Here is a 24805-nt window from a genome sequence, read left to right on the forward strand (position 1 = left end):
ATCCTGTTTTACTCATCTGAATTTAAAAAAATGAAAAAAAAGTTCAATTTCATTTGGATATATTTTGACCTAATTATTTTACTTTAGATGTTTACTTCAGTGTTCGGTGTGGCAGGACTGGATGTTTTCTCTGGGATATATTAATCCTAAGAATTCTGAAGAACAGAAAATCACAGAGATGGTGTACAACATCTTCCGTATTCTCTTGTATCATGCAATAAAATATGAATGGGGAGGCTGGAGGGTCTGGGTGGATACTCTTTCTATAGCACATTCCAAGGTAAGACTTAGTTTCTGGAGTTTCTGTTGATCCCAATATGTCCCTAAGCCAAAGGGGCCAATAATACAGTAGATACAATGTAAAGTGATGTAGTGCCATCTTGTGGATAGCATAGGACATGATAGGTTAGCATTTTTCTTTATTAGTGTGAGTTCTTTGCTGTGAAATGTTTAATGAACTATACATTAATTATACTATTGTTTCCCCCCCCTAAATTGACAAAGTATATATTTACTCTGAAATTATGATCTGTCGTGTTCCATTTAAGGTCACCTATGAAGCTCACAAGGAGTATCTAGCAAAAATGTATGAAGAATATCAAAGGCAAGAGGAAGAGAACATAAAAAAGGGGAAAAAGGGGAATGTGAGCACTATCTCAGGCCTTTCATCTCAGACAACAGGAGCAAAAGGTGGACTGGAAATTCGGGAGATAGAAGACCTTTCACAAAGCCAAAGCCCAGAAAGTGAAACAGATTACCCTGTCAGCACAGATACCAGGGACTTGCTCATGGCTACAAAGGTGTCAGATGATGTGCTTGGAAGTTCAGATAGACCAGGAGGGGGTGTACATGTTGAGGTTCATGATCTGTTAGTTGATATAAAAGCTGAAAAGGTAGAAGCCACAGAAGTAAAGCTTGATGATATGGATTTATCACCAGAGACTCTGGTAACTGGAGAGAATGGTGCCCTCGTGGAAGTTGAATCCCTTTTAGATAACGTATATTGTGCTGCTGTTGAGAAACTCCAAAACAATGTCCATGGTAGTGTTGGTATCATTAAGAAAAGCGAAGAGAAGGATAATGGGCCTTTGATAACACTGGCTGATGAGAAAGATGAACCTTCTACTAACAATACCTCATTTCTTTTTGATAAAATACCCAGCCAAGAAGAGAAACTTCTCCCTGAACTTTCCAGTAATCACATTACTATTCCAAATGTACAAGAGACTCAAATGCATCTTGGTGTAAGTGATGATCTTGGATTGCTTGCTCACATGACTGGTAGTGTAGATATAACATGTACTTCAAGTATAATAGAGGATAAGGAGTTCAAGATTCATACAACTTCAGATGGAATGAGCAACCTTTCTGAAAGGGAGTTAGCTTCATCATCCAAAGGATTAGAATATGCTGAGATGACAGCTACAACCCTGGAGACAGAGTCTTCTGGTAGCAAAAGTCTACCTAATGTTGATGCAGGAAGTATAATATCAGATACTGAAAGATCTGATGATGGTAAAGAAGCAGGGAAGGAGATAAGGAAGATCCAGACAACTACTACAACCCAAGTAAGTTAGAGGTGCTATAATTATATCAGTATGTGACATATATGTATTTGATTACAGGATAATTAATCTAATCACAAAAGTATATCTAATTAATCTAATCACAGCTGTGGCCAACTTTTAAAGGTATTCTCTTTAGCATCATAACTGAAATATGTCTTGCAAACATTTTTATTTTCAAAATGGTTGGTCCATGTTTAATGATGTTATTTTATGATAAGAAAATCTCACTCATTGCAATTATGGAATATCACTTTAAAAATTTTGCTGGAGAATATATTATTAGCCCACATGATTTATTTCCTGTGGACAATGTTGTTAATGATTATAAAAGTTTATTGTATGCATCTAAATTCTTTTTTTTCTGTTGTAAGGCTAGAAATGTTTGTATTTTATTTAAGAAAGGTGCGTGAGGTAATAGTTTTATTGGATCCACTTCTCTCACATCAATAGAAGTTGGTCCAGTAAAAAAGATTACCTTATCCAACTTGTCTCTCTAATATCCTGGGACCAACATGGCTACAACCATTCTATATTTTACTTAGGCTTTTTGGTAAGACAGAGTATAATAAAATATAAATTCCAGTGTTTCTTCACTGTTTTTAATGGTTTAATTCTCTTTGTTTCTCTGTGCCAATCAGCGTTTGGGTAGAGTTCCAACTTTGGAGACAATACTCAAAACTTTTTTGGTGGTAATATCCTATCCATATAAGAACCTTACTATCTCATCATTACTAAGTCTACAGTTTAGTAATGGGTATTTTTAGTAAAAGTCATGGACAGGTCACGGGCAATAAATAAAAATTCACGGCCTGTGACCAGTCCATGATATGTATTAAAAATACCCGTGACTAAATGTTGGAGGAGGTCACATAGCGGGGCTTCTGCTGGGGTTGCTCGTGGTCTGCAGCACCAGCTTCTGGGGGCTGCAGACTGCGGCTACTCTGGCCAGCTGCCCAGGGGACCACTGCCAGGGCCAGCAGACCACAGCTGCTCCTCAGGACTGCTGGACTCAGCACCTCAGGCCTGCTGTTCAGGCTGCCCAAGCAGTGGCTGGTGTGGCTGTCCCCGGGACTGCTCCAGCTGCGGCTGGTGAGGTTGTCCCCTGGGCAACCTGAGCAGCTGGTCTCAGGAGCCAGCTGCTTGGGTGACCCTGAGATCAGCCACACTGGCCGCTGCAGAAGTCATAGAGGTCGTGGTAAGTCACGGAATCTGTGACTTTCATGACTTCCATGACTGACACGGAGCCCTAATCATTACCAGTCCTTGCTGTCTCCAATCTGTGAGGAGATCTGTACTCTTATGGGCTGATACAGAGAAGCATAGAGAAAAGAAGTTCCTAAACTACAGAGAAACTCTTCTGATAATGGAACACCCATAGTATATGGCTTTCCCTGACTGTGCCCAAAGAGAATTATTCACATCCTTAGTCTGTGTCTGTGTTTCTGCATTGGGGTCTCTGCTAAGGGGTTCAACATATCTGACTCACTCAGACCCCAGAGGACTATATTGGGAAAGCTTTACCTGACTACCAAAGATAGCCACTGGAAATCTTTCTTTTCCTTCAAGGTGTCTAGTGGATCATGCTCAGGAAAACAGGCAGAAAACAGATCAATCTCTTTTACTGTGATATACAATTAGTGCTCTGTTGAGTAGGTCATGAGCACCTAGGGTTTTGGAAATTCTCCACTTCTTCTGCGGATTTCATAGTAGGGCCAAGGAGCCCACCAGACTTAGAGCCCCTCCTAGGTTCTAGGCTGGCCCTGCTGAAGTTCTAAGAGCTTCCAGGCCAGAACAACTTCATTTAGTCACTATTCCTCTCCTCCCTTTCTCACCACTGCTGTTCCCCTTACCTACTGTGCACGGGGGCATATTCCTGTGCCCTTTGCATGTCTATAGCAAACGTCACCAACTTGGGCCAACAATTCACATATGCATGGGAAACAGGAACTCAATTTCCAGTTTGGATTGGCTTATTGTTGCCCACCTTCCAGCCCTACTGTTTCCGTTCAGGGCCAGGTTTTACACCACTGGTCTCACTCCACCACCATGAGGCTGTGTCTCAACAGACAGCACTTCAATTCAGTTTCCCCTTCCCCTTACAGGAATACTGGCAGTCCCAGAATTACCTGATCTTCAGGTACAGGATAAGGATTATTTCAAGCTGCTCAAGTGGGAGGATAAGCCTGACTTCACTTCCAGGATTGTGCATACATTGTTGGCATTATGGAGGCTCTTGTATTCAGTGTTACAGAAAGACACTGAGATCTTTGCTGAGAATCTCCAGAGTGCAGAAATGGATGATGTCACCTTGCCACTCTAGCAATTGCCACATCCACTTAAGGATTCTTGGTAAAGACTTGGCAAAAAGAGAGTCTGATTTAGAGCTTTAAAATGACCAAACAACTTTCTTCAAACAACCATGTACACAGGTTACTCCTCTAGGGAGGTGGTCAGACAGATTCAGTAGTCAACCAAGTCCCTTGAAACTAGGGATGACAGGTAGAGCTGATACAGAGGCTGGCCTTGTAGCATTATGTATAGTAGTTTGCAGCAGGCATCACTTAATGTAGCATCAGGAACACCTTGAGAGGAATACTGATACCTGTAGCAGCACAATGGTCATCATCTGGTCAGACATCTAAGGCTACCCTGTCTTTCTGAAGAACATTGCTGCATGAAGAACTCCAGAATCTGTAGTAGTCTCTCTCAGATATTGAGAATTCAGGGCTTCCAGAAGGCAGTTCCCTCCCCACAAAAACTACAGTACTCCTCTCAAAGTAACAGATTCTGGCTTCCCTGTATCTACCCCTACTCTTCAGGGAGAAGAATGTTCCTTTAACAAGGAGACTGAAAAAGAGTAATGCTAAGCTTCAGTGAGCAGAGATACTGAGCCACTTCCTGCATTTGGCATGTCGGTACAATACATTGACCTATGCATTGACAAGTGCCATGAGAGGGAGCATGGGTTCTTTTGTATGCAAACTCTCAAATTGGTGAAAACGTTCTCAAAATTACTGCAGCACCTCAAGCAAGGTAAAGGATCCGCCAGATTTTAAGGCACTCTGCATAATAGAGGGAAAAAAACCCCAAACCTTTAGCGAAGAAGAAGGTGTCAAAGCTGTTCAAACTGTGATTTTTTTCAGTTGCCAGATGGTTTATTCTTAGTCTAAATCATCAAAGAAAGACTACTGATTCCAGGAAAATCAGCAAATGTACTGAGGAATAGGGGAGTAATGGGGAACAGATTGCTTCTATTGTGGAGTGTAGGTTTTTTGGTTAAAATATCAAAGGGAGAGGTATGTAGGGATATATTCCTCTTCTTTCCTGTTTTAACCAATATCTATATATAGATCTATACATATAGAGATAAAATAGGCAGAGCTATGCTATCTTATCTTGTAAACTGTTATTCTTGTGTTTTCTCCTCTCTCTCCCTTCCCCACTCCCTTGATAAATTTCACTTGTTGCCTTTTGTTCAGATTATAAATTCATCAGGCCAAGGACTATCTCTTTAATCTATGTTGGAGTTAGAAGTCCCCAGCACAATGGCACCCTTATCCTTACTGAGGGTACAAAAAACTACTAACATTAAGTGTTTATTCTAAATGCTAAATACTTGTTTCAGATTGATATGATACAGAAAAAAACTAAACCACAGTACAGATATTTTATATAATCACTAGGAAAACTATTGCCACCAAATTCAAGACTGAAAGATCTCTCCAACTTGTGTAAATATTCTTGATATTTCCAGATTCCATTTTTAGGTGAAATTCCTCCTCCTTTTGTTCCCACACACTTTATTTTAATTACTGTTGTCTCCCAGATTTTAGGAGCTGATCCTGGTCTCATTCAAATCAATGGTAAAAAATCCCATGACTTCACTGGTGTAGGATCAAGTCTGTAAAAATTATTCTGAGGAGATATAAAATAGACAAGCATCAGTAGCAGCAGAAATTTAGATCTTAACAGACCAGTTTGACAATTGAGTTAACAATGTTCTTTAGTCTAGAGAAAAGAAGAATGAGGGGGGATTTGATAGCTGCTTTCAGCTACCTGAAAGGGGGTTCCAAAGTGGATGGATCTAGACTGTTCTCAGTGGTACCGGATGACAGAACAAGGAGTAATGGTCTCAAGTTGCAGTGGGGGAGGTTTAGGTTGGATATTAGGAAAACCTTTTTCACTAGGAGGGTGGTGAAGCACTGGAATGGGTTACCTAGGGAGGTGGTGGAATCTCCTTCCTTAGAGGTTTTTAAGGTCAGGCTTGACAAAGCCCTGGCTGGGATGATTTAGTTGGGAATTGGTCCTGCTTTGAGCAGGGGGTTGGACTAGATGACCTCCTGAGGTCCCTTCCAACCCTGATATTCTATGATTCTATGAAAATGGAGGTTACAACATTTCAGACTAAAGATCAAGTAAACTTTAGAGCTGGGTTTCTGTACTATTCTGCTTTTTACAATGCAAAAATAAATACACCATAGATGTATTTTTTTCTGACAATCGGCATGCAGTATTCAGGAATTTGCAATTGAATGTGATTTGAAAAATCCACTGACTAAAATGTTGTCCATTTAAAGCAACTTATTCTAAATGTGTTTAATTTAGAATAGAAAATACGAAAAGAAAGGATCACCCAATCCATCTTCAGCTAATGCAATATTATTTCTTTCTTTTGTATTATCTAGCCTGGTTTTAAAATAATCCCAAGCAATGTGGCTTCTGCTATTTCTTTTGTGGGAGACTGTTCCACAGTCTAAGTGATTTCATCATTAGGAAGATTTTTTCCTAACATTCCGTTTAAATTCTTTCTCTATAAAATTTTCCTCCCAGTAATCTTGTGTATCACACTGAATAATTCCTTTTTCTCCGTTGTGTGTTCACCAAGTAAAAACAGCTTAGGACTACCTAGACATTAAAACAATATAACCCACAAATTCTCCACCTGCTAGGAGACACTAAAGGCTGTCCTGGGAGGCCAGAAAACTTGCTCAATTAAGACACAATCAGGTACAAAATACCTGGAAAGTTAGATTTGTAATTCTGAGGGGAAAAGATGATGATCTTCCTAAAAAAGTATACATAAATACTGTACCCTGTAACAGGATCTCCAGGGTACAGTTGTGCCCCCTTAGCTCTCCAGCCTAGGCTGTCTCTCACAATGCTTTGCTAGTGACAAGCTTCAAACTCCTCCAGGTACTGTTATCACTTAGCGCAACCGCATGTGGAGTCCCACACCCAGCTAGTTTGCATGAATGCTCCTAGAGCCACTCATGAATCACACAGAGAAAGGCACCAGCCAAATCCTCCCAGCTCTAGCCTTGTACCTCAGGAATATGCCATCTTGGACTGCTCAAGACGATCAGTGCAAGTTTATTAATTGGTTCACCACTTCTTCAATGAATAGTGGATATACACCAGCCTTTGTAAACCTGAGCAGATTTAGCAAATACTTCAGGCAAACTCACTGGTAAAGATAAACAGTAAAATAAATTTGATTACAAAAAGATAGATTTTAAGTGATTATAAATGATAAGCAAAAAGTCAGAGTGTTTACCAAAATATAAGCATGCAGTCTATACTCTCAACCCTATTAGGCTGGGCAACATTTAGATTAAGCAGTTTTTCTCATCCCACTGAATATTGCAGTTCACAGTACACAGGTTTCACCCTTGAAACCTGGTCCAGTATCCTCTGTTGGAGTCTTCAGTCTTCTGAGTGTCTTTGTTGCTTGCAGCATAGGTGGGGAGTGGGGAGGAGAAAAGGCCAAGCATGGGGCCATTGTATTCTCTTTTATACCTTTAGTCCCATGTGCTTGGAGGACACGAGTCCAGGAATGTCTGGTGGGCATTGCTGATTCACAAGGAGAAGCAATACCCCAGTGCATGTCCTGTGAGTGAGCATTGAATTGTAACTCCTCTGCTGGACAATGGCTGGTGATGTCTGCTCAGCCCAAACACAGGCATTAGTTACCTCCCTTGTCGTTGTCTCTGGAGAGCTAGTATCTGGGCACTTCCCACACCCACAGCACATTTTAGTGAAAACCATACAACACAATTCTTATAATTTCATATGCAATATTTAGATAGAACAATGGCTTTCAGCAGATCATAACCTTTCCCCTGACGCCTCACATGGCATGCTTTATGTGCATGATCACAATTATATATAAATAGGGGGGTTACAGGGCACTCCCCCGAGGTATAGAGTGTGTCTCTCACATCCCTCAAAATATCTAGACAGGATCAACTTGCCAAAAATAAACACACTGTAAACAAAATGCCTTCAGGGTGCACGTTGAGGAATCTGAAATGCAAAATGTCACTAAACAACTGAAATGAAGGCCCAGATGTGAGGCCAGATTGTTAGCTGGTGTAAATCAGAGTAGTTTCAATGGGGCTACGTCAAATTACACCAACTTTATCTGGATGGTACTACTGGTATATTTATTTTTTATTTTCAGCTCCAATTATAGGCCCTCCTTTTCCAAATCTTATCCATGTGCAGTGTTAGAATTCATTGCATATGTTTAACACAAACTTTGAACTTTTTGTTAACATAGGCTGTGCAAGGTCGGTCTGTTACCCAGCAAGACAGAGACTTGAGAGTTGACTTGGGATTTCGAGGAATGCCAATGACAGAAGAACAACGACGCCAGTTTAGTCCAGGTCCACGCACAACTATGTTTCGTATTCCAGAGTTTAAATGGTCTCCAATGCACCAGAGGCTGCTGACAGATTTGCTGTTTGCATTAGAAACAGATGTACATGTTTGGAGAAGGTAGAAAAGCTATATTTCTTATTTTTAATTTTATTATGTATGTGTTTATCAGCAAAGTAAAGACATAATTAGATACAAGACATGTATTGATAACTACTTCTTTAAAGGTAAATTTCCATTGTAAAGTCAGCTTTACCAGACTTACCTTATTGTAGTATCTGACATGCCTCAGTTAATTCCTATTCTTTGTGAGGGATAAAAACTGTAGTATCTCACCTGTCTTTTTTGAATTACTGTATCTTAATGGACTTTCTATTAGTAACGACTACATTTAATATGGGGACGACAAATATCTGTGCTATTATTTTTAGTAGCCACTACTAGCGTTTGGAGATGTTTGCATTCTTAATCCAGAAATATTTGTTCCACACACCAGTCTTCATCCTGTGTTTGAATAATTCTTCTATTTTATGACTTAATACAGAGACTCCTCCAGGAGAATTTAGTAGGCAGTCACAGCTAGCCTATAAACAAGTTTTCATTTCTGTAAAGATTTCCAATTGTAAAACAATAAAGACATGCTTTGTCTTGATTAGCCTTGATGGCTACATTGCTATTAACTGTATATTTTTTGCCATAACATCTTAATTCATTTATGTATTTAACACATTTTTAAAATTTAAAAAATAATGCAAGTGATCTTGTGCCTTTTTAAAAAACATCTGTTTACCATTTTAAAAAAGAATGTATTGTTTAAATACATTGCTTTTCACCTTGATGACGCTTCTGTTATGATTCCTTTTAGTTAAGCGAAGAAACTACCTTAATAGTTACTACTTGTAGTCAAAGTCTAGCGGTACATCAGGCACTATTTCATCTATTTCCCAGAATGGCATAATTCATTCTGCAAAAGCTGTAATGATGTATTATCAGTAGTTGAGAATTCGCTTAATTAAATCAGATTACCAATTGACTTGACTTTAATTTCCACGTTTATGTGACCTCACTATAAAATAGTCAGTAGTAGTAGTTTTTTTACCAATCACCTTATTTTTGCCCCCTTTGTTTACCTGAAATTCACTGGCAAATTAGACATTTAGTTTGTAATTCCTCCTGGAATTAAGACCAATACTGTTTGTTTACTGGCCACTAATTTCATGAACTGGGTAATTTAATTACTCATGTTGTGTTATGGACAAGCACATAACATCAATAGACCAAAGACTCCTAAACATTTTCATAATGTGAATTACATCTTGAAAGTAATTTGTCCTATGGACACTTTCCCACCTATTTGCAGTCATGAGGACAGTTGTGCCTCACGTTGATCATTTGATCCCTGTGGCATCCACAGCTATTACTAACATGGAAAATTAACATTAGGAACACAGTTCTATATGTTTAGCTATCTTTTAGTGGAATATAGCGAGTGGAAATAAAGAGAAGCTTACACTTGTGACCAACCAATTCTCCAAAGAACACCAGCAGGTGCTTTGTGGACAACTGGTGGTCTACAGATCAGTCTGGGGCCCTCTCTTGTAGACAATCTGGTCATTCGTTATTATTAGAGCTATTTTAAAAGGTATCATTAAGTGCCAAATTCTGCCACCCTTATTCATGTTGGACAGTACAGTACTTTACTCCATGAGTGCTCCCATTGGTTTCAATTGTTTGTGAAGTAAGGCACTAAACAGTGTTAATAAGGTTGGCAGAGTCTGGGCTCTATAACGGATAGTATAGAAATAGTTATAGTCTAGTATGAAATAAAAATACCACTAAATTATTATGCTAGGCTAGCTCCTATCAGTATTTTAAAATATTTTTCATTTTATCTTTTTATTATTACAAAGACAATACCATACAACTAGGAAACATTAAAGTTCGGGTTTCAAAAAACAGAGAATCTAAACTTTTTAAAAAACATTGGTGTTATAATATATCTTTTTTTTCTCCCTATTTTTGTAGTCATTCTACAAAATCTGTAATGGACTTTGTCAATAGCAATGAAAACATTATTTTTGTACACAACACGATCCACCTCATTTCCCAGATGGTAGACAATATTATCATTGCGTGTGGAGGGATTTTGCCATTGTTATCTGCAGCCACATCTCCAACTGTAAGTACAATATTTCCATCTAGTGGTCATGTTAAAAATTACTGTTAAGAAATAGTAACACAGGATTGTCTATGACTGAATAGGTTTCTTTTTAACAGGAGAGAAAACAACTGATTTCTTCCAAAAGTTTGATCAATATCAACCAAACTGTTAAGGTTCAGTGTTTTAAGGGGCTGCATTGGGAAGGGTGAAGGAAAGGCCCCTCCTTTAGCATGAAAATGCAGTTTAATTAGTAACAGCAATGTTTTGTGTTCAATATCTCATCTGAAGATCTAAAAACATTTTAAGTAAAAACAGTGTTATACCTCAAACACTCATGTAAGGAACTGTGGCTATTAATGACATTTTCAGATGGGGAAAATGAGATACAAATGGGTTAAGTGACTTCCCTAAAGTAATGCAACAGATCAGCAGCAGTGCCAATAATAGAGCTTAGAGATCCCTAAGCTCTATCTCCTGCTCAAGCCTCTGGACAACCCTCACTTCTTTGCCTATATTCTTTATCACCAGTATTTATGTAACTAAAAATAGTTTCACACTATTGCTCTACTAGCTTGACCAATAGTATTTGGCACTCTAACATATTAATGGGCTAGCAACTATCTAAACAGAATCATATGATACTGATGTAGACAATGGGTATGTATATACTGTACCTATATTATTTGCATCATCTGAATTAGCAAGCAACTTTATTCTTGTTCTATTTGCTGTGAACAAAAAGTGTTGTAATTCACAGGTATGAATCCACCCTGCACTTTAGTCACAAGAATGACATCAAATATGTTAAAGGAAAGATTTCTACAATGTTACATTGCAAAGAAAGCTGCTTCTTAACGTGCACAGGGAAAAACCACAGCAATACGTCTTAAGATGAAAGCTGCTCTGGTAGTGTTTAGAGGAAGGGCACTCAAACACATTTTTCAAAACAAGCAGCTGGGGCTTTGTTTGAAAATGAAGATGCTTTATGTGGAATCCTCATAGTATATAAAATATAAAACAGGCACGGTTTGAATTACTTGGCTATAATTCCATCTCTGGATCTTGGTGACTCTAGCTTTGCTATCATGATTTATGTCATTGCAAAACCACTTGATAGACCTTTAGTCCTGTAATTCAGAGTTGCCCTTTATTTATTGTGTATAGTACATGAACATCCGATAAAGTCTTATCAATTACCCTTATCTTTTGAATAGTGTTGTGTTTACACATCGTAATATCCTGGTTTGCAACAATAAGATGTTCTTAATGAAGGTGGTTTTGCTCTATGTTCCACGAGATTTCAAAATTAAAAGGTTGAATATTTAAAAAAAAAAATTCTTAACTAGACTATAGCAAACTCCCTTACAAAACATTCAGTTTTGTCATCTTGTTAGAATAATAACAGCAAAAGAATTTGTACAACACACTTCTTAATTAAAATGTAAGTACATACATGATGTATATTTAGCCCAAGAACTTGTCATGTGTGAGTGGCTCAAACTTTTCTCTTTGAGTTGGAGTTTATTTTATTAAAGGAAACCCTTTAGAATACATCGTTATATTATACATACGGGTATAGTCATTTCTCAATTACTTGTGTGGTACCGTTCTATATTTAAAGTTATTACAAAATGAAGTGGATTTAAAACAGAGAGGTTATAACACTGAAGTTTTCCAAACAGTACCGCTGAAATGCTACCCCAGATGAAAGCTGATCAAGTGGCACTGAATAAAAAGTTGGGAGAGGGGCAATGAGTAATAGAGAGAGCTTGCCATGCAGGTAAGGGAAGTTTTAGAAACAAGTACAGTAACTCGTCGCTTAACGTTGTAGTTATGTTCCTGAAAAATGCGACTTTAAGCGAAACAATGTTAAGCTAATCCAATTTCCCCATAGTATTAATATAAATAGGAGGGTTAGGTTCCAGGGAAAAAATGTTCACCAGACAAAAGACTATATTTTATATTATGTGTGTGTGTGTGTGTGTGTGTATATATATATATATATATATATATATGTAATATACACACACAGTATAAGTTTTAAACAAACAATTTAATACTATACACAGCAATGATGATTGTGAAGCTTGGTTGAGGTGGCGAAGTCAGAGGATGGGATATTTCCCAGGGAATGCCTTACTGCTAAATGATGAACTAGCACTCAGATCCCTAAAGAGTTAACACATTTTTTTTAATGTAGCCTCACACTCTACAAGGCAGCACAAATTGAGGGAGGGGAGACAGCATGGCAGACAGAGAGACTCCCCCCTCTGCCCTGAGGCACCTCCGCTGCTGCAGCTCCCTAACCCCCACCCTCCGCCCTGAGGCACCCCCCTGCTCCAGCTCACCCCTGCTCCGCCTCCTCCCTGAGCACGGCGTCACTGCTTCACTTCTCCCGCCTCCCAAGCTTGTGGCGCCTAACCCTAACTGCCCCCCCTTGCTGCAGGAGGCCCTCCCTGCGCTCCCCTGCCCCAGCTCCCTCTGCCTAAATGCCGACGGCAACCGGGGTGGCCAAAGATCTGGCCACCACAGTCGCTGCTGAAGAAAATGGCGCCCCCCAAATCCTAGCGCCCTAGGCGACTGCCTAGGTCGCCTAAATGGTTGCACCAGCCCTGATCACACTAGATATGTGCTTATTCAGTTTATCAAAAAGAATGAATTCATATGCTATGTGTATTTTACTTCATTGTTTTGTAACTGTATTTTTCAACCATATTTGTGACAGGTATCAAGGCATTTATAGTACTTCTCACTTGAAATCTGTGTGCCCATTTTGAAGCTTTAAAATATTAATATCACATGCCTTCTTTCCAGTGATTTAACCTTGTGGCACAGTACTTTTAATTTACACCTTCCTTTTAACAGCATTAGTGAATCTGACTCCCAGTGTATTTTATCTTTTGACCAAACATAAAGAAATGTGAAGAGGGACACCGTCCCTGGGCAAAAAAGAAAAAAATAATTAACACTTGTCATCCTATCTGATCATTAGTTTATGATGGAAAGACAGGTAGTTAGTTGCTTTTCTAGTTTCATAGTTGTGATACAGATTTTTTTACCTAGCTATGTTTAATCCAGCATTTACTCAGTCTCAAAAAGAGAGAGTTGTTGGTGTTTGTAGTTCATTTCTTGAACCTCACAAACATTTCAGTTCCTTTATAGATTCAGGTTTCTCTTTGGTTTGATCTATATGATGAGTGTGTCTCTTGAGCTTCCTAGTTCCCTTACAATCCAGAATGTTGTACCTGTTAAAAAAATCAGTTCTTAAGAATCTGATCTTTTGATAGTAGTTAATAAGAGCCACAGGATACAAATTATTCTTCCCTTGAGTCTAGCTATCATTTATAAAAGGGGGAAGAGGATCTCTTTCACTTAGCTGTTTCCCATTAGCAATGCAGGAGTTGAGCATCTAAAGCTTGAATTTCATTTAGGTCATGAGCAGGAAGGAGCAAAGAAAAAAAACTAAAGAGAGGACCAAATGGTATTCACCAATTTTTAAAAAAAGGCTCCAGAGGCAATCTCGACAATTAATGCCCAGTAAGCCTAACTTCAGTACTGGGCAAACTGGTTGAAACTATAGTAAAGAACAGAATTGTCAAGACACACACACACACACGAACATGATTTGTTGGTGAAAAGTCAACATGGTTTTTGTAAAGGGAAATCATGCCTCACCAATCTACTAGAATTCTTTGAGGGTGTCAACATGCATGTGGACAAGGGGGATCCAGTGGACATAGTGTACTTAGATTTTCAGAAAGCCTTTGACAAGATCCCTCAGCAAAGGCTCTTCAGCAAAGAAAGGTGTCATGGGTTAAGAGGGAAGGTCCTCTCATGGATCAGCTTCCATATAAGGAGAGATTAATAAGACTGGGACTTTTCAGCTTTGAAAAGAGACAACTAAGGGGGGATATGATAGAGATTTGTAAAATCATGACTGATATGGAGAAAGTAAATAAGGAAGTGCTATTTACTTCAGAACTAGGGGACATGAAATGAAATTCATAGGTAGCAGTTTTAAAACAAATAAAAGGAAGTATTTTTTTCACGTAACTTACAGCCAACCTGTGGAACTCTTTGCCAGAGGATGTTGTGAAGGCCAAGACTATAATAGGGTTCAAAAAAGAACTAGGTAAGTTCATGGAGATAGGCCAATCAATGGCTATTAGCCAGGATGGGCAGGGATGGTGTCCCTAGTCTTTGTTTGCCAGAAGCTGAGAATGGGCGACAAGGGACGGATCACTTGATGATTACCTGTTCTGTTCATTTCCTCTGAAGCACCTGGCATTGGTTACTATCAGAAGACAAGATACTTGGCTAGATGGACCTGTGGTTTGACCCAGTATGGCCGTTCTTATGTTCTTGGAAACATTTTGGGGTCAACAGATGGGTATTTTCTGACAAACCATCTTTCATTGGAAAATCCCCCAAACACCTCTACTTTACAGTTATTTGGTGTAACGTAGGCCTAATAAATTTATAACAAAGTAACCACAGCTGTTCTCCAATACACAACATGTTATGTAGCATATTAACAAAAGAATTTCCTTGAGGTGACTTAGTATAGTCCTGGTTGGCTCTTTGCATCCTGAAAGGGCTCTGGAATGATCTAAGGTGCCTAATTTCTATATGGCAAAAAATGTCAAACTTTACTGCCTGAAGTTAGGCACCTAACTCCATATTAAACATGTAAGTGGCCTGATTTTTTTTTTAGAGGTGCTGGGTATCTGTAAATGTTATTGATTTCAGTGGAAGCATAATATGATCAACTATTTCAGGCACCCAAGTTGGAAACTTTTTCCTTTAGTATGCATGCAACCAGTAGATAGGAAAACATGACGTCAGACCTGAGAATAGGCTCAGATTTGATCAAGAATAGTTCAGGACTCTGTTGCAATAATCATATGCTAATTCTTCCTAGAAAAATCACCTTCTGGCCACACTAATATTGCCTTGTCTTTAATTAACTGTTTTTCTTACAAGCTGGTTTTCAGGAAGTCAGAACAGGAGCTAACTGCCTTTGAGATTCCAGAGCTCCCCAGCATGCTTTCTGCTGCATTACTATATGACAAGTCTCATAATCAGTGGAGTGGATTTGGAGGTGCTCTTTTTCTGATATCACCTGCTGTAGCAATCGTGATGAAGTAGAAAGCTCAGTCATAAGAATGGCTATGTTGTACTCACCTAAATTTTCATTATGGTATTGCTATCTTTTTATTTGCATAACTAGGTACAGTCTAGTCAAAATTAGCTCATTAAAGCCACAGCAAGGGGTCTCTGTGTAGTTACATCAGTTGTCAGCTTTGGACTCAATTTTCTGCTCTCCAGTTCTGGAAGAGATTGAATCATTGCAGAGCTATCTGCTGTGAATCTGTAGGGATCAGCTGAAAGCAGAGTATTGTATGCCAAGAGATGTGTAGAGCAGCTGATATCAACAGTTTTAATTTTAAAACACTCCAACAAAGCCCTGTATCTATCCCATATTGCAGTGGACACAGAAGAAGGGAAAGTAGAAATTCAAAAAGAAAAGTTTAAAAGATGGAGAAAATGAGAACCACAGTGTTTTTCCAACCTGGACCGTCTAAGGGTAAAATAAGTAAGCCAGGGCTCAGTCCTGGTCGTATTGCATAACTCACATTCAGTTCATCATCATCCAAATTAGTACATCCTTGAGAAAAGTGAAATTAGAGCATAAGGAAAAACGATTCTCCCAAAAGTAAAATCCTAAATTGGGTTCATTTGTTAAAATAAATAAATAAAAATTGAAACTAATCTTTAAGATGTAGATCACATTGCTGTTTCCCATTTCCTGCATTCACTTGATACTAAATAAATGTACATTTTCAATAAATTCAGGTAAGAGTGGTTTCTTCATGGCAGCAGAACCTTGAAGTAAATTTAAAAATACCACATTCAAACTATGTTGTAAAGTTATTTTTATATTATTTATTATTAATCGTGTTTATGATGGTGTCCCCTACGGGGCAATCAAGAGTGCTAGGCACTGTATAAACATAGAATAGTAGGTGGTCCCTGCCCCAGAGAACAGGGTGGGGAAAGGGGTATAACACAAAACCATAGTGAATTATGTGATGGCGGCAAATGTCTCTTTTTTGGAGAGGGGGTGAGGTTATTTAGGAGGGGAAGAGGTAAGAGAGATGATGGAGACAGGCCCTGGTAAGAGCGTCAAATGTGGAGTGAAGCTGATGTGAAAAGATTGTGAGGGGATGTAGGGGAAGGATTGGAGCAAGCAGCCAATCAACTCAGGGCAGAAAAAGTGCAGTCAAAACTGTAGAAAGTTCTCTGAGTGTGCAAATGACCAAAGCTTCCTGCTTTGGCTGCTTATACCACTACTTGCTGAACTCTCTAACTGGCTTGCTACAGTTTTCCCTCAAGGCCACGTGGCAGGAGGGAGGGGGAGACATCTGACATTTCCCATTATAAGACCCTGTTCTCAGTGGCTTATAACTTTGCCAAACTTTAATGACTTGGGGTGAAATTTTCCATGCTGGATGTCTGTCTCAAGTTGAATTTCTGGTTCAGTCAATTCTGAAAACAAAAGTAGGGAAAAATGCATTGTTTTGCCCATGTTCAGAAATTCTTGCAGCCTTTTCTTGGTAAAACTCTAGTGACTTTTTCTTTTAAAAGTTCAGACATGGAACTGAGAGCTGGAATAGAGACTGAGACTGGCTGGAAGGCTACTGGGTCTGGGAGCAGGCAGGAAACTGGGATTGGTTGGGCATGGGGACTGGGAGCTGGGGATGGAAACAGAAGGAACCAGTAGGTGTTGGCGTACACTGAAATTTGATGAGATTGGGGGAGGGGGAGAGACTGGGACTGAAAACCAGTGGGGGCAGGAGGAAGATGTTAAAAGGAAGGGAAACCAATCTGACAAAGAACCAGGATGCGAGGGCAGAACTGGGATTCTCTGGGCAAAGAAACTGGGCAAGAAAATGGTGGAGAGGGGACGGTGAGATTGAATAAGGAGCCCGGGGATGGAGATTAGGACAGGGATGATGCGGGCTGCACAACTGGAGGTCAGGGTAGGGGAGAAAGATGGGATGAGGAATTGAGAGGAGGGAACTGGAAATACTTGGGCAAGGAGACTGGGCAGAAAGAAATTGGGACGGTGGAGGAAGAATATGACTTGCTGGGCAAGGAGACAGGGACTGGGATGAGAAGCCTGAAATGTGGAGAATGGAACTGGGATGAGGGGTGGTGGAGGGTCAGGACTGGGACAGGGACAGATTGGAGGGGAGGGGCAGAAGGGGTCACATAGGAAATGGACAGAAGAGTCTGTGCCCACTAGAATACACTCCTCTCCGGGGCATGGAATGGGACCCACAATTCCTGAGTCTCCACCATTCCTCTGCTATCATTCTCCGTGAAAACTGGCAAATTGTCCATCCTCCTCTAGTGCTGGTCCACATAGCAGATGGCAACTGACTACTGAGATCAGTTATTCCATTGGTTGAGGTGGCAGAGGTTTGTGCAGTGGATTGAATGGTCCCTATCCTGCTGATGAACCATACGAACATAAGAATGGCCATTTTGGGTCAGACCAATGGTCCATCTAACCCAATAACCTGTCTTCCAACTGTGGCGAATGCCAGATGTTTCAAGGGAAATGAGCAGAACGGGACAATAATCCAGTAAACCTGTTGTCCAGTCCCAGCATCTGACAGTCAGAGGCTTAAGGACACCCAGAACATGAGTCTGTATCCTTGACCATCTTAGCTAACTGCCACTGATGGTGAATTTATCCATTTCTTTTTTTGATCCAGTTACAGTTTTGGGCTTCACAACATTCCCTGGCAACAAGTTCCAGAGTTTGACTGTGTGAAGAAGGACTTCTGTTTGTTTTAAACCTGTTGCCTATTAATTTCATTGGGTGACCCCTGGTTTTTGTGTTATGTGAAGGCATAAATAACACTTACTTTCTTCACACCATTCATGATTTTATAGACCTTTATCACATCCCTTAGTCACCTCTTGTCCAAACTGAATTAGTCCTAGTCTTTCTAATCTCCCTTCATATGGAAGCTGTTCAATGCCCTTAATTATTTTCATTGCCCTTGTCTATACTTTTTCTATATGGTTGTTAATATGGGGGTTTTTTAGTTTGCTTTTTTAAAACCTAAGAAATTATACACACACAAACCCTTTGTGTATTAAAAGGTCAGTATTAAGGTTGCAAAGTCAAGCATCCAGAAGTTAGGAAATTCCAGAATTAAGGTTACCTATGTTACTTTAATCAGTCCTCTTGTGTATATGCATTATGATAGTCTCCAATTACGTGATCACATACTGTTCTTTCCACAGGATCCCTGCCTCATTCAGTTCAGAGGATGGACCTGCTCCGGGAATGAATCAGGGTTGTGTAGTGAAGGAAATTGTTTTTGGTAGGACCCCTACTCCATTTGTTGCTGAAATTGGAAGGTGTATTGGGAATATGGCAGGGGGGTTACAGGAATGGAAAGGACAGTCTCTTTGTTAAGGTAGTTGAATGCTGCTCTGGAGGATTCGATTCTGTGTGATGCTAGGCAAGTTCCTTAACCCAACTTTTAATAAGTGGTCATTTCCTACTGGAACTGACCTCAGTGGGAGCTGTGCTTTGAAGATATGAAGTGCTATATAATGCTAAGAATTTGGAAAAATCAGGTTCTAGATGTCTCAAATTGGGCACCCAAAGTTAGCAGATATTTGTGGACTTCAACATCTCTGTGCTTCATCCCCATTTTATAGATAGGGAGCTGATCATAACCCTCATGTCACAGAGTTGTTATGAAAATAAATTCATTAATGTTTGTGAAACACTCTAGTGAGGAGCACCATAGAGAAGCCCATGAGGAAATTATTAATAGTGTCTTCAGAGCGATTTTTGGATAGTGTAGAGTAAATAAGGTCTAGGGATACACTTTGAGGAAATGAAGATACAACAAAATATTGAATTTCTGCTTATTAAATGAGCACCATCTGTTCCATGCAGTCAATTGAGGCAGGGCACTTGTGGAAAACGTAGTAGGTGATCGTATAATTAAAGACTGTATCATAATGCATACACACAAGACGGCTGAAATAAAGTTGTCACAGGCAAAATATTCTGGTGTTGCTTAATTTGAGTGCTTGACATTGTAACTTTAACAATTTGCTTTTAACGTAGTTGCTGGTAGGTTTTTTGTTTGTTGGGGGGGATTGCATGTGATTTAGTATAAAAATTGCCTAGAGCCAAGGATAGGCCCCTTTTAATTTCCAATAGGATATATGAAATAATACATGAAAATACTAAAATAAATAAAAATGGTAAGCATTTGATCTAATAATGTTATTTTATGATAATATGCCAGAAAGAGTTCATTTCCCAGTCCTAGTCTACTGCTCATTGGCCTAGCAGGGACTGAGGTAATCCTTCAAAGGCCTTGCACTGGGAGATGCTAATATATATCTTTTTAGCACTTAAACTATTTTTGGTGTCTCAAATGTACATGACATTTTATAAATACAAAGACGACACTGTGTGCCCTAAAATTTTTGCAACCATATAAGACAAAATGTGAAAATGCAAAACAAGACAAAGGGCATTCAGGAAAGGGAGTAAGGATTATGAAAAATTCGTTTTGTTAACAGCAACAGATGTTGCCAGTTAAAGCATGATGTGGACAGACTGACAGTTCCAGCTAGTCATTAGTTAATATAAAATGACAGCCATAACCAGGGATTTAAGGATGTGGCTTAAAGGATAAAATTGAAGGTTTTGGGATCAAACAGGGCTTCAGTGAACCTAATGTCAAACCCTTGTCCCATTGAAATCAGTGGGTGTTATGACATTGATGTAATGGGACCCGGATTTCACCTGTCGAGGAATCTAAAGAAAAATGTCATTGGGTCCCAAAGATGGGTTTAAGCTTCAGAGTCCAGACCAAGACCTGAACTTCCACATGTGAAAGGATGGTTAGACACAGTTTTCTACCAAAAAAGAAAAGAGAACTTCCTTCTCATTTTGCTGGAGTTGATACTGCAATGGCACTATTAGCGTAACATAGTTGTAATGCTTTTGGTTTCAAAAATGTGCCATCTGAATTATGACAGTATTAAAATATTCTTTAAAACTAGTTTTTTTTTTACTCTCATACCTGGAGAATCTATCTTGTGCTGCATTTGTGTACAACATCATGACATCTGAGGCACCAAGATTTTGTTCTGTTTACAAGGAAACAACAGATATCACAGTGTGGTAACTGTTAGTAATATATTACATTTTAATACTGACTACCTTAAATTGTCTTCAGTGCTAGAGGTGCAGTAGTCTTCTATTTTTCCACCTCCATTTTCCAAGGTAGTTAGGACCTAAATTATCAAAAATGACTTGTGATTTTGGGTCCCTCAATTTTTAGATGCCCTGCTTGCTCAGCACCCACCCTATAAGGTTTAACAGGTTGGGGATTTAAAATCGTAAAAGCCCAAAAAATCGTTAGTTTTAAAAACTATGGCTCCTGACAACTAAATGACACACCTCTTGTGGGGAGAGGGTTCTGACTGAAACTAAAACCTGCAAGAAACCTTGCAGAACTGCTAATCATTGGGACTAGCCCTAAATTCCTGAGTTGATCCAAAACTTGGACTTCCACTGGTGGCTCAAAATCATTCAAATGTTTAGTACAGTTTGGGATTAGGTTTGAAAATTGTGCACAACTCTGGTGTATGTAACAAGGTATCTTGTGGTGCTCCAGTCCAAAAAGCATTATGGCTAAAGAATCAACCATTTTTTTTCTTATGATTTATATATATATGTTTTGTCAATTTAATTTTATACATATGATTTATCTCTCAAATCATAAATACTGAGGCTGGATTTGCTTTTTTCAGTTTCAGTTGGCTGGAGAATGGCACAATTATGTCATGTACTTCTGTGATTTATATAACAAGTAAAATTCGACAGTGGGTATACATTACTAACATCCTATACATTTTTTCCATGTACATATTTAAAATGTCTTTCAGTTTGGATGGATCAATGTGGAAAGGAACTGTATAATCAAATTAAAAGATTAGATTTTAAGTCCATACTGTTTGCAGTTTAGTTATTTTTGAAGTCTTTGTTTTCAGATGTTCACTTTCTAAGATGCAATGTTTATTCCTATTATAAATTAATCAGATAAAGGTCTGATTCGAAGATATTACTTTGTTTCAATTTTACATTGTATTTTCAGTTAACTTTAATAATTTTCTTTTTCTTTTATTGTTGTAATCTGTTGTCTGTTTTGTCTATTGCATGTCCAGGGTTCTAAGGTTAGTATTACTGCTGTAAGTTTCAGTTTTTACGTTTTTCAAACTTTATTATTTTTGATAATTTGACATTTTGGCTTTTAAAAAAATCACGCCATATTATAGGATATGGTCAGGAGTAAATTAAGTGCATTTATGGACTTTTCCTGAAATGTTTATCTTAGTGTAATTTAATGCATTGGCTAATGATTATATTCTGCTTATTGTAAACTACCAAGTCAAAGTTAGACATGCCTATGATCTAATATAAGTTGCAGAAGTGTCCGTCTGCTGTGAAAATCTGATTTAGTTCAAACTCTGGACATATAACCATCTGGGAATTTAGTTAGTCCTTTTAAAATTTACATAGTAAGCATGAGTTTTACCATACCATTCTAAAACATTCTAGCTTCTGAAAACAGTTTGCTAAACAAGAAAATGTCTCTTAAATGTAGTTAGAATACATTCTAGTATGTTACCTTTAAGAGGTGGATTTAATTATAGTAATTAGACCTAATAGAAGGCTATTTATTGTCTTTATAGCGAATTGGCAGCATTTAGGGAGATTTCCTAAAGAAAATTCAAATTTTTTCTTCTATGTAATGCTATCAAAAATCATGTAAAAACTATCCTATAAAACATGCTTTTACATGGATTTACTATTTCATGTAAAAATAAACCTGGACATTTGACATTGGGAAATAAAAGATCTACTTCCTTAAGAAAATGTATATGGTACAATATAAATAATTGTATTATAGCAATAATCCACAACAGGGAGTCCACTAATAAACCATTGGTGCATATTTCTGGTGATTATTGAGGTGAGTCCAAAGGCCATGGATAATTCTATAACCACCTGAGAATTGCACCAGCAGCCTACTAATTCACACCCAGTCATGGCTTCTTGCTATTCAGATATGGCTTCTTCAGTTTAAATTTCATTTGTGTAAGTGTTTTATATATAAACAATTTGCTACTTTTCTATGTGAATTAATAATGTTTCTTCTACTATGACAAGGGGGGTCACGGTAGAAAAATAACATAAAATAGCAGGGAATAACTGCCTAGAGGAGTGCTAGTGGCAGTCCTTCAAAGGGAAATGGTGTTTCAAAGGTCTAATTGTCATCGTATCATTTGTTTTGTCTTGCTGGACAGATTTTAAATAGTAACAACACTTCCCAGAATACCCATGTAACTGACATGTCTTGCAATGTTATCTATCATTCTGATGATAGAAAGATACATTATACCTTTCACGTGTCAGAACAATTGTTTTCTTAATATTGTTTGGCATTATTGGCACTGTTGGTATGCTGTTAAACCTAAACAACTATTTCAACAAGTTACTGTTCACTGAGGACATTAAATTCTCAGCAATAGGGAAATAAAAGGTTTTAAAAGAATTTTCTTTATTCTTGTTATGGAAAGAAATGTGTATAACAGGACAAAATAATATATTTTAAGCTCCTTATTTGTCTTACAGAATCCCTGAAACTGGAACCAAAAGGCTAAAATTTTCACAAGCACCTGAGTCCCATTTTCAAAAAAGACCTAGGAACTTAAGTCCCATTGATTATCAGTGAGACTTAGGTTCCTAAAGCCAAGGTATTTAGGTGCCTGAAGATGCAGATAGGCACCTCATGGGATTTTCAAAAGCACCTAGGCACCAAATTTTCAGAGATTTTAATGGAAGTTGGCTTCCTAGGCACTTTTGTAAATCTCACTAGACACCTACCTGCATATTTAGACACCTAAATAAATTTAAAAATCTGTCCCTAAGAGCTTAACTCAGTATGAAAATGAGGCTCAGGCTCCAGTCACTTAGGCACTTTTGAAAATGTTACGCTAAATCATAACCATTTTTTACATTTATGAAACAATTGCAGACTCAGGAGTGGCTTTTCCATGAGCCTAGACTAAGGGGCAGCCCAAGGTGGAGATTGTGATTCCACGTGGAATGTATGCTGCACCAAGTATAAACCTGGCATGATTTCCTCCCTCACTGGAGCAACAGGGAGGGAGTAAACTCCCTCGCCTGCTGATCCAGGAAGGGAATAAACTGTGCTAGGTTTATGCCCAGTACAGCGTACATTCCTTCGCTCCAACTACACGTCAGCGATATGCTAAGACTCTGCCCAGTTCCCACCCCATTCCACTTTTCTCACCCATCTATGTGCGTAGGGGCAGGTGGAGACATAGCAGCTCTGCAGAGCCCATTTTCCTTCCTGTGCTGTCATGCACTTAGATTGCTCAGAGACATAAAGGGGCACCATGCACTCCTTTGTGCTTTGCACAGCTGTGCTAGCTGGGCCACAGTTTGGTTCTATGTAAATACTAATAGTTTTCTCACAGATATTAGACTTCATAATACCTATTACAGCATGCAAGTGTGAATTCATCTTCCCACTCCATTATGTTTAAGTTCACTCATAAGTAATTTGCATTGACACAAATATAGATAGGCTTGGCAGGATTCAATTTTAATCAATATATTTTGATAAATGTTGATTTAAACTGACGTACTGAAACCAGTGAAAAATAGAGTGATTGGTAAAAGCAAGAGTGCAGCCTCTCCCTCCCCCTGTACTGCTAAGAATCAGGCATCAACTGCTGTCACAGGAGTTGGGTCATGACAGCGGGGCTGCAGAGAGGTCTCTGTGCTGCCACTGAGCCAGTGACACTGGATCCCTTCAGGTGCAAGGTGCTGAGAACGCTGAAGACCTGGCGGGCCTGAGTAGACACCCCCAGCCAAGACTGCAAGGAGGAGGCCACCCTGCTCCAGGCAGGAGCCATTCAGTAGCAGGGTGGCCTCTCCCGTGGCTGGGGACAATGACATCTTCTCATAGCCCTGGCTGAGGGTCTCTGCTCTGCCCTGCTCCATCAGAACCACAGACTTCCCTGTACCTTGCATCTGCCAGGATCAGGTGTCACCAGCCCCACAGCTGTTCAGGGAGCCCTTTTCAGCTCCGCTGTCATGGTCCTGCTCACTCACTCACCAGCCAGGAATGTAACAGTCATCCCTGGGCAGGAACTGTTCGGCAGCATCATCCCATAGCCATGGGATCATCCTCCTTGCAACCCTGGGCAGGAGCCTCTGTTCCACCAAGCCAGGACCACAGCCTCCCCTGCACCATGGGCCCTGGTGCCTTGA

At 39.2% G+C, this 24805-nt stretch overlaps 1 protein-coding gene across 7 annotated transcripts in view; it reads left to right on the top strand.

The window, feature by feature from the left end:
• Nucleotides 1–24805, top strand: part of NBEA (neurobeachin) — an 831523-nt gene that overhangs the window by 317762 nt on the left and 488956 nt on the right. For 3 of the 7 annotated variants that reach the window (XM_039530859.1, XM_039530876.1, XM_039530893.1), the window contains exons 21-25: nucleotides 88–280; nucleotides 549–1568; nucleotides 8128–8345; nucleotides 10251–10404; nucleotides 21667–21690. In XM_039530859.1, the coding sequence (XP_039386793.1) occupies nucleotides 88–280; nucleotides 549–1568; nucleotides 8128–8345; nucleotides 10251–10404; nucleotides 21667–21690 (1609 nt within the window). The remainder of the gene's footprint in view (nucleotides 1–87; nucleotides 281–548; nucleotides 1569–8127; nucleotides 8346–10250; nucleotides 10405–21666; nucleotides 21691–24805) is intronic. The other 4 variants (XM_039530902.1, XM_039530869.1, XM_039530912.1 and 1 more) reach the window with 2 other exon arrangements.

This window comes from Mauremys reevesii, linkage group 1 (assembly GCF_016161935.1).
Source record: "Mauremys reevesii isolate NIE-2019 linkage group 1, ASM1616193v1, whole genome shotgun sequence".
Taxonomy (NCBI): Eukaryota; Metazoa; Chordata; order Testudines; family Geoemydidae; genus Mauremys; species Mauremys reevesii.